Raw genomic sequence first — 10,800 nt, 5'->3', positions numbered from 1 at the left:
TAACATATAAGATGTTATTACAATTATCTAAATATAACTATAACACCAAAATATATATACAAAGGTTTTATACAACTAAGTTATATTACACTAAAACTAAAAGCATAATAGAACTTTCAAAACATACCAAAAACAAGAGAATAAACATCCTACTCTACACCTCAACACTATCATCATCTTGCACTTGATCCATAGAAATATTCTCATTTGCTCATACCATTAATGTGATCATTGTAAACAAAAAAACAAACAGCACAAACCAGCAAAGATAGAAGGGTAAACTAACTTATCAAAAAAGCAGTCATACAACAGAAATGTAGATGTTAACTCACAAACAAAGGTATACGAATCGATCATAAGGCATACAATCATTCTTTTTTGACTTGATCATTTGGATACATGTACTAATGTCAACTTTGGCAAGTTATACACTTATGGTGGTCTCTACTGCTCTGTAGAGCCATTGCCAATGGGTTTCACCCTACTACACACAAGGTTAGTCTATTAATGCCTTAGGTCATGGTAAAGCCCCTAAATCAGAATATCCTGTTCTTCTCACCATACACCACACCTTTCTCTACTTGAGATTGGATGGTTAATAGAGCATCAAGATAACCCTTAATATGAAATCCTTACATCAATGCATACACTACTTGAAACCATTATAAGAACTTCTTTTTGAAATTCCTTTCACAACATACTTTATCCATACTTACAACCATAATATAATCCATGAAGCGTCACAATTTCACACTAAACATACATGGAATCAAGTATAAACTACTTCAAATAAGTAAGGATCAAGAAATCATAGGAAACCACACTATTGTGCTCAGACTTACGCTCAACGCAAAATCTTTCGCACAATAGAGCGCTCAATGCCAAAGCTCTCAAAAATTATCTCGCTCAACGTAACCAACTTGTTGCTCAGCGAAAAAGCATTAAATTGGTTCTAGACCTGTAGTGGTAATTGGTGTTTAGTGATACCTTGTTATTGTTCAACACTTAACATTTCCCAAAAAATGACTACTCAGTGGTGAAGGCTAGCAATCGATGGTTTGGAGCACAACTGCTTCCAGACTTGTCTAGTCAAGCTGCACTCAGCGTCACACCAGCACCTCTCAATGCCATATCAGAAACCAACAACTTCAACACTATGATTTGGGGAACCACAAATCTAGTTAGGTGATCAAATTGGTAATCCTGACTCAGTGCATGGTTCCAAAAAAGGTTTAGGTGTTAGAATGAATACCCATTTGCTCAAATGACCAAATTCTCAATCCCTTAACTCAACACCAAATCAACTAAATACAATCAACATACAACAAGCAACACAATAGAGTTTCTACATGCTAAACTACCAATTTCATACCAAAACAAACATGAAACAGATTGTCAAACATCAACAACATTAAAATGTGGTAGTTAACTTCTCTTACCTGTTAAGGGATCAAACAACTCTAATGAACTTAGAATTACTCTAATAGCTTGAGAAACTCTATTTGCTCCTATAAACCACAGAAACATTATTTGGGCATACCATTAGGATCACTGATCAGTAAAGAGTGTTATAGAGGACTCAGATGGCACATGCAAGCTAGTAGCTCACATGCATGAAAAACCACACAAACTAAAGAAAAGAGCAGAAATCTACTTACTCTTATGCAGAAACTGATTGGTTGATCGACTAAAGTAGAAGATCACTTAGACCGTTTCTGATCTTTAGAAAGATGGATAGGGAATCAAAAGACTAAAAGAGATGGTAGAGAGCTCTTAGAAAAAAGGGCTTAGAGAAATAATATGATTTTAGATAATGAAACTCGATAACTGAAATTTTATTTATATGTTTAATATTAAAATAAGCGAGTTTCATTGTTTAGAACAAATTATCATTTCTAATACACTATTTTCTAAACTCTTACAAATTGTTGATAAGAGTAAAAACTATACATAATTAAAAATTTATGATAATTTTAAAAATATTTATTATATTTTTATAAAAATTGAGAGGGAAGGCTTTTTAGTGATTAGAATTTTTTTTTTAATAAATATTAAACCACTTAAGCTGGTGAGAGAGAATGAATAAATGTATAATGAAATAAAAATCTTGAAATGAAATGAAATTGAAAAGCAAAGAGAAAAAAAATTATTAAGTTACTTAATGAATTAAATATTTATGTAATTAAACACAAAAGGTGTAAAAAAATATCTTCAAATGAAGTGAAAGTATAGATAGAGAAGAGTATTTAAAATAAATTTTGTAAATTGCTTAATAAATAGATAGTGATTTAATAATTTAAAAGAGAAATGAGTATGGAAGAAAGACATACATAAATACATATTTTTGTTCTTGTACCTTGTTTAAAATAATTAATATTATTTATACTCATCATATGTATATTATTATTCCAATATCAATATTCTTTTATTAAAGTAAGAAGAAGTTCATATTATACCTAGAAATAGAGTTTAAATGAAAATTGATACTTACTGTGAATATGAATTGAATAGATGTGGCCGATAAAGTTGTTACATTTTCATTTTATAAAATGATTTATAATGGTTCCTTTTTAAACAAAAGCTAACAATCTTACCATATGCTAAAGTTGTTACATTTTCATTTTATAAAATGATTTATAATGGTTGCTTTTTAAATAAAAGCTAACAATCTTACCATAAATGCCAAGTTATTTACTCCACTTAGTATTTGCATTTGTGCATTCAATGATGCAGCTCTAATCAAGGATGAGTTTGCTTAGAAGTAACGAAATATGATACAAAATGTTGAGCTCAACCCTATCAAGAAAGCCAGTATTTTTGGTTGAAAAGATTAATAATGATGCAAATCCTGTGTCCGGCTGAGATTAATATAATATGGGCCCATTTAAATCAGCTAAAGTTCCCCGGTGTGGGACCACAACCATCAAAGAAAAAGCCTTCTATTTGCACTAGATGAGTGGAAAAGTAAAGAGGGTAGAAGGATAGGTTGAAGACCCTCTCTATATAATCAAACTTCCACAACCAAAACTACTCATCATCACTATACACTGTCCACACCATCTTTCTCTCTTTCACACTCACCAATGGCTCCCATCCCAAAACTCATTCCTTTCCTCTTCTTAACAACCCTTTTGTTCTCCCTCCAACTCAATGCCAGAGAAAGCCAGTTCTTCAGCAAAGTCACCCCTCTCAACAACAACAACAACCTCAAAGAGACAGAGCTTACCAACAATGAAGGCTCACTTAACAAACCAGAACAACAACAGCCAGTGTTCATTCCACAAACAGAAAACAGCTATGGCCTGTATGGTCATGAGACTGGTCTGCACCCTCCCACCACTACAACAACTAATGCTGCCCCCAACACCACTCCCACCACCTTCAAGCCATACAAAACTACCACAGCTGAGGAGGACAACGCCAACAACTTCCACAGCTTCAAGAAAGATGCCTATAACACCAACCAAAATGAACTGAGTGAAACAAGACTCACCGGCACTTCTTTCAACAACTACTTCTACAGCGGCAAGGATGCTTTTGAAAAGCAGAATGAATTCAGTGACACAAAGTTTGCAGAAGGAGGATACAGCTCCATGGAAAATCAGAACAACAATAACTACTTCTACAACAGCAATGATGCTTTTGGTAAGCAGAGTGAATTGAGTGACTCAAAGTACGCCAAAGCAGGATACAACTCCAAGGAAAATCAGAACAACAACAACAACTACTACTTCGACAACAGCAAAGATGCCTTTGGTAAGCAAAATGAATTCAGTGACACAAAGTATGCAGAAGGAGGGTACAAGTCCATGGAAAATCAAAACAGCAACGACATTGCTGCCAACGAGAGATATTACAATAACAACAACAACAACCACAATGCTGCCAACGAGAGATTCTACTACAACAATAACAACAACGATGCTGCCAACAACAGGTACTACAAAACTAAAGCTGTTAACAACAATTACAATGGGGAGAGGCAGGGTTTAAGTGACACGAGGTTCGTGGAGGGTGGAAAATATTTTTATGACCTTAAGTCTGAGAAGTACAACAACCCAACACAATATGGCGGTTCATCCAGGGGAGTGAACTCCGAGCAATGGTCCAACAACAGGGGTTACTTTGGCAACAACAATGTGAACTCGTACGAGAATAAGAACTCCGTGGAAGGTTATCAGAACCAGGAGCAGTTTGAAGATGACCAGGAGGAGTTCGAGCCTTGATCTTCAGTCATCAGTGTCACAGTGAAGAGTTAATTTTGCTTTTGATTTGAAGTATTCACAATGGGTGTGGGTGATCGATGTTTTACTGTGCTTTACATTATAAATTACAAAAAGTGTTAAAGGGTAGTAGAATAATTTATTTAGGGGTTTTACTTGGTGGTAATCTTATTAAATCTTGCTTTTGGAATTGCACAGTCTATGTAATGATTCGGAAATATGGCATGTAGTATCAAAGCATATGTAACTTTTGCTATGAACATGTTGTGGTTTCTCGCTTTTCTCACTAAAGAAGGAACAATCTTCTGTGTTGTTTTTCTCTTTAAACCAGTGCAATGCAACACAAGGATTAACCAGAATGAGAAAGAGAATATAGACTAATAAAAGGAAACATAATTTACTAATTTTAAACCTTCTTTGGTGGTCCAACTGGCCTTACCTACCAACATAGATGATGACAGATACCATTTTCAAACAGTGACAGGGGCACCGCACTGTTGAAGTTGAGTGATAAACATCATTTTGTTATACCTTTCCTTTTTCACCACAATGGACAAAACCAAGTCAATGATTAGCAACGAATAACATTAATTCATACTTCTAAATCACTCTCCATTAGATGCTGATATGCTAATCTCATAAGACCATGTCTGCTAAATAACAAACACTAACTCATCAAAAAAATATTTCGTATATATGACAGTTTTTAGAGTATCAGTCAATCCTTTTATCAAGGTTGTTTTCCATTTAAATTGAAAAAAATCAGCTTAATTGGAGTAATATCTCTTTGGGTATTTAGCCATAGCTTCTTCAAGCTGCCTAGAATCAGCACTTGTCAGTTCCATGCCAATGATCCAAAACAAGGTTAGAGCTTCCTCATTGGAAATTATGCACCAATCACTGTTTCTTGGTGGATTAGTTATGCACTGTAGTTGTAGCCAATGGCATCTATATGATTGGTAGAAAACTCCCCTTTTGCCACAATTTTTCTAATAGTAGAAAACTCTTGAAACTTACATAAGGTGAACTGCAACCTCTTGATAACTACAGCCAATGATTCACTTCAACGGTGACTTATGAGAGACAGAAAACAGTAGAGAGGAATAGGTTACCCTTTACCACAGTCTTTGGAAATAAATAAACTGAAGTCAATTTGTGGTTTAAGGTGTAGAAAGGTGGAATTGTTGTGAATTTGGGTTTCTGGAGATGCAACTATGAATATTAATTTTTGTTGGTTGGGTGTGGAGAGGCATAATAATAATAAATGGAGTAATTTTTCAACCCAATCGATTGCGCTTTCTTTCCTCCGTGATTGGGGGTATGGGAAAAAATAAAGTGGTTGCTTGTGCTAGTTTGCACTTTATTTACTCCAAAGGTTGTTATGGTTTGAATATTTAAAACTTGGCAAGAGAAAGACCACTTCACTTGCCGCTTGTATTTCCTTAAATAATTGGGGAGGGAAGGAACTTTCCACAAACACTTAGAGCACACTAGGAAGCAAGTAAATGCAAAGTCTGAGCTATTTTTTTCCTATACAGTGTAGAACTCTAGAAGAATTTGTCTTTATTTGACAATAATAGTATTCATGAATTGGGTTGTCATAGTTTTGTTTTATTTTTCCTTTTTATTGTGGCACATCTTTTCATTCCTATTACCTACTACACTAAAAAAATGAATTTGTATTTGCATAGCATGTACCAATTTTCTTAATTTGGATAGGGCATGTTTTGAGAGAAAGAGGGAAAGAGGGCAGTTGACAGTGTTAGGTTTAGATTAATTGATGGATAACCTAAAACACCTAACTCGTTTGAGGCACACGAGGGGGCACCCAATGCATGGTAATAACCATAGACGGCATCAATTAAATAACCTTCACAAATAGGTGTAAGTTTTTTAAAAACCTTTTACTTGTTGCTTCAAATTTCTCATAAAATATCAAAATATTATGATTAATATTTTCAAGTTCAAATAAATCTTACATAATTTTTTATTTATTATCAGACTTATATCCATACTTCTTTATCGAAATTTTTATTAGACATGTCATATATATATATATATATATATATATATATATATATATATATATATATATATATATATATATATATATATATATAAACATGTTAATTTGTTCAAAATATTTTGTTATATTTTTTTTCAGTAATTAATACATCGTTTCAGTAAGTTCAAGAATTGTTAGACGGTGTAAAACAATAGACAATGTAAAGTGTTAGATGCTTATAGATGAAAAGTTGTTTTAGATGTAGATTTTAGCGTGTTTTTCATTAGATGATATTCATAAGACGTTTTAGCTTATAACACTCTTCTTAAATGTAAGACATTAAGTTTATGTGATTTTATGATTCCCAAGAGTAGATGTTTCAATTAGAGAGGTTAAGATCATATCTTATTGTTTTGCATATATTCCTTAAACAATTCTTTTATGAAATATTTTTCTTTTCATCTCTCCATGAATAAAAATCCTTAAGCATATTATTGCTAAAACTTTCATGTAGGTTTATTGATCAAACACACACTTTGGGGAACACAGTTTTGCATGTTCTTATTTTAAAAAGACTTTGTATTAGTACTTGGATGATCCACGTAGCTTCTCGTATAAAACTTTAAGTTTTCATTTAATTAAGCAAACACTTTGGCGCTTCAGGTCAAGTAGGTACTTCTTTGTCCGAAGAGATATTTCGTTTATTGTTAAACTTCAAAACTTGGATTGTTAGACGGTCTAGTCTCTCTAGATGATCTTGTCTTAACATTATGGTTTTTATAGTACCATTTACAAATCTCCTAAAAATGACTTCAGTCAATTGTGTAAGGTTTTGATTTATGTGTAGTTTTTCATAATTGGTAACCCATTGCATTGGAATGAGTTTTTTAATTCTTAGTGGGAGATGTTTTGAGGGATTTGGACAATAGAGGGTGTTTCTTCCTGATTATTAGGAAGGATGAAAATGGTACTATCTTTACAAGAAGGGAGTGTAAGATCAATAGTGTGATCATAATACGTATATTATTTGGTAATGAATAGTTGTAGAAAGAGCTTCAAAAACTTGCTCTGCTCTTGTGATCTATATTTGAACTTTTAGTCTTTGGGAGATAATGAGATCTCTCAAGCTGATATTAAAGTTTGGAAACGTTGCCAATACTAAGCTTCCAGCATGAAAAGTAGTTAATATAGTGCCTATGATTGCATGCTCATAGTGCAGGTAGCTGAGAGTGAGACTCGAGCTGAGACCTTAATCCACTTCTTGTTGGGATAAACTTAAATTTTAAGGGTTTATTAATAATTTTTTTAAATCTTATTTTATTAGTTTTGGATATAGTAATATTTAGTTTGATTTTGATAGAGATAAAAAAGGGATAGATAGTTTTGATTTTCCATTTATTTAGGTGCAATATTATTTTATTTTGTTTATATAAGATAAAGATAGATTAAGTAGATTTTATTTTAAGTTAGTCGATATTTTATTGTCAGTTTTTATTACTTGTACTTGACTTAAGACCTTATTTGCACCTATTTAAAGATTGTCAAGGTTTAATTAAAATTAACCACAGGGAATTGAAGAGTCCAATTATTTGTGTGGGTCACGTTTTTTTAACAAAGTGGTATCAGAGTTTTATACCATGAGGAAAAACGATGTTGCTTGATTTTTTTTGTGAGAGAGATGACAAAGGTTATCAATGGTATGAGTGTGCCACAATTGATGAGAAAAACCATTTATGATAATTTGTGCCTACTTATTGAGATCCTAAGACATTTGGGATATGGTGCAAGACAGGTGCTTTGAACATGATGAAAATGAACATCAATGAGAAAAACCATTTATGATAATTGGTGCCTACTTATTGAGAACCTAAGACATTTGGGATATGGTGCAAGACAGGTGCTTTGAACATGATGAAAATGAACATCAATGAGAAAAACCATTTATGATAATTTGTGCCTACTTATTGAGATCCTAAGACATTTGGGATATGGTGCAAGACAGGTGCTTTGAACATGATGAAAATGAACATCAATGAGAAAAACCATTTATGATAATTGGTGCCTACTTATTGAGAACCTAAGACATTTGGGATATGGTGCAAGACGGGTGCGTCGAACCTGATGAAAATGAACATCAGACGATGGTAGAGACAACACTGTTGAAGAAAACACGTGCAAGAGATGGGTCAACATTGTATTTTCTCTACAATGTTGTAAATGAGTCAAGATTCAAAAAAATAGCAAATGTCGCATAACTCGGGTGGAGAAGGTGGCCAATCAACTCAACAGGAATGGAGAACAAATGTCATCCGGGTTGTGGGAAAAATTTTGAGATCCCTTACAAAAGATTTCGAAAGTATCGTGTGTGCCATTGAATAATCGAAGGACTTATCAATTCTCACCGTAGATAACTTGTTGGGTCATTAGAAGCCCACGAACAAAGGAGAAGGAGTTGTGATTATCAGGTTGAACCCGAGGATCAATCACTACAGGTACAATTTGACTTGAATAAAACTCGGATTACTCAAAGTTGAGGTTTGAGTTGAGTGTTTTAACTGTGGCAAGTATGACCACTATGTAAACAAGTGTAGATCAAGGAAGTGTTACAATTGTGGTAAGGCTGGCTATATTGCAAAGTATTGCAAGGCTGAGATAAATGGGGAGCTTGAATGTAGTGGACATGGAAAGCTCGATCCTAATAATGGATGAAGTGATATCAGTAAATGGTGCGATAAATGTGGAGAAGGCAAACGTGGAGAAGGAACTAAAACCAAAAGATGAAGAGATTTAGCATATAGGGAGGCTTCTAGATGAAGCTAATGAGATTATGAATAAACAAAGAATTGAGCTTGAGGAGCTGAAGAAGACAACTTTTGAAAAGGAAGAGAAATTATCTAATGTTCTTGAACCAGACGAAGAGGAAGAAGATGAAGATATTGAGAAGAACCAGGGTGTGAGACGCTCGGATACTAAGATGAAAAAAAATATGATAAGTAAGATTTTAGGTCAGATGAAAAGTCGACCAATGTTGTGGAGAGATCGACTAAGATTATTGAGAAATCACCTAAGGTCATAAACGAGTTGATCGAGATTATTGAGAAGTCAGGCATAACAAAGTCGGTCAAAGTATTAAAAAGGTTAACCAAAGTAAAAGACAAAAAGGTTGTAAGGAAAAAGAAGAAATCAAATATGATTGAAAGAAACAAACCCTATATAAGGTGATGCACACGGAAAGTCAAATAAAGGATGAAAAAATTAAGTTTATGGGGGAGTTTTGTTGGGATAAACTTAAATTCTAAGAGTTTATTAATAATTTTAATTAAATCTTATTTTATTAGTTTTGGGTCTAGTAATATTTAGTTTGATTTTGTTAAAGATAAAAAAGGATATGTATTTTTGATTTTTCATTTATTTAGATATTAATTAATATTTTATTGTAAGCTTTTATTGTTTATACTTGATCTAAAGCCTTATTTGCATATGTTTAAAGATTGTCAAGTTCAATGAAAATTAAAAAACCTTATTTACAATTATTTAAAAACAGTCAAAGTTCAATGAAAATTAACATAAATTAAAGAGTCAAATTATTTGTATGAGTAAGGTTTTTTACCATTCTTCCATAAAACCGTTGAAACCAAATGATATTTAATTGTTTGTTTAATAAGTTAAATAATAAGTTAAAAATGGTGCGAATTAAGTTTTCATGCAACCAACTTAGGTCCTGATACGCTAGACTTCGACATGTTTCATTAAGGCACAAGCTAGTACTAAGGGTATGCCTTGTAGATTAAAAAAAGCAGGAGAGAAAAGAAATAATGGAAAAGAAAAATAGAGAAAGACGGTATATTCAAAATAAAAATTATTTGGTTCAAAAAAGAGGTAAAAATTTAGTAAAAACAATTTAGTAAGATTTTATTTTTATGCTCATAACATTATTTGATCGAAGAGAAATATAAAAACAAAAAGAATAAAACTTAATCCTTTATACAAAATATTATTTAAATTAAAAACAAATAAGTATTATTTTATCATTTTTCTTATTTAATAGTCATTAATTTTTTATTATTGATGATATTATAATCATTATGATGTGAAAGAAACCCGAAAAACAAAAAACAAAAACCAGAATTGCATCTATATTTTTAAAATAACTGAAAGCCCATGTTAGTCTGCAGTTCAGCCCGTGATATTTTCTTCCTGTACGTAAAATTTATATTTCGAATTATATAAACTGATATATAAAATTTACCTTGTACATGATATAATTCAAAATATAAATTTTATATTTCTGATTGTAAAAGTAAGAAAATATATGCTACATTTAGTAGTGGGCAAATCGAACTGAATTGTACTGCACTGCTAAAAACTGAATTGTAAAACAGTTCAAACAAACTGAACTGACCTATAAAACAATTCAGACAAACTGAACTGAACTGTTTTTTGTTTTATCAAATTGAACTGAACTATAGTGAATTGTACTAAATTACAGTATGAACTGAACTGAACTATTAACTGAATTGTAAACTACACTAACTGAACTATAGTGAATTGTACTAAATTACAGTATGAACT

At 32.4% G+C, this 10,800-nt stretch overlaps 1 protein-coding gene across 1 annotated transcript; it reads left to right on the top strand.

Annotated features, from left to right (window-relative positions):
- Positions 1-3,023: 3,023 nt before the first annotated feature.
- Positions 3,024-4,509, top strand: LOC106765625 (protein E6). The gene has a single exon (XM_014650313.2). The coding sequence runs from the start codon at positions 3,084-3,086 to the stop codon at positions 4,224-4,226; it is 1,143 nt and encodes a 380-aa protein (XP_014505799.1). The 5' UTR covers positions 3,024-3,083; the 3' UTR covers positions 4,227-4,509.
- The last annotated feature ends 6,291 nt before the right edge of the window (positions 4,510-10,800 follow it).

This window comes from Vigna radiata, chromosome 7 (genome assembly GCF_000741045.1).
Source record: "Vigna radiata var. radiata cultivar VC1973A chromosome 7, Vradiata_ver6, whole genome shotgun sequence".
NCBI classification, from domain to species: Eukaryota; Viridiplantae; Streptophyta; class Magnoliopsida; order Fabales; family Fabaceae; genus Vigna; species Vigna radiata.
Note: the sequence above shows the minus strand (reverse complement) of the source record. Positions and strands in the feature narration are given on the sequence as shown.

What these genes read in the sequence shown, in the direction of transcription:
- LOC106765625 (XM_014650313.2), top strand. Translation starts at nt 3,084, where the DNA reads ATGGCTCCCATCCCAAAACTCATTCCTTTCCTCTTCTTAACAACCCTT.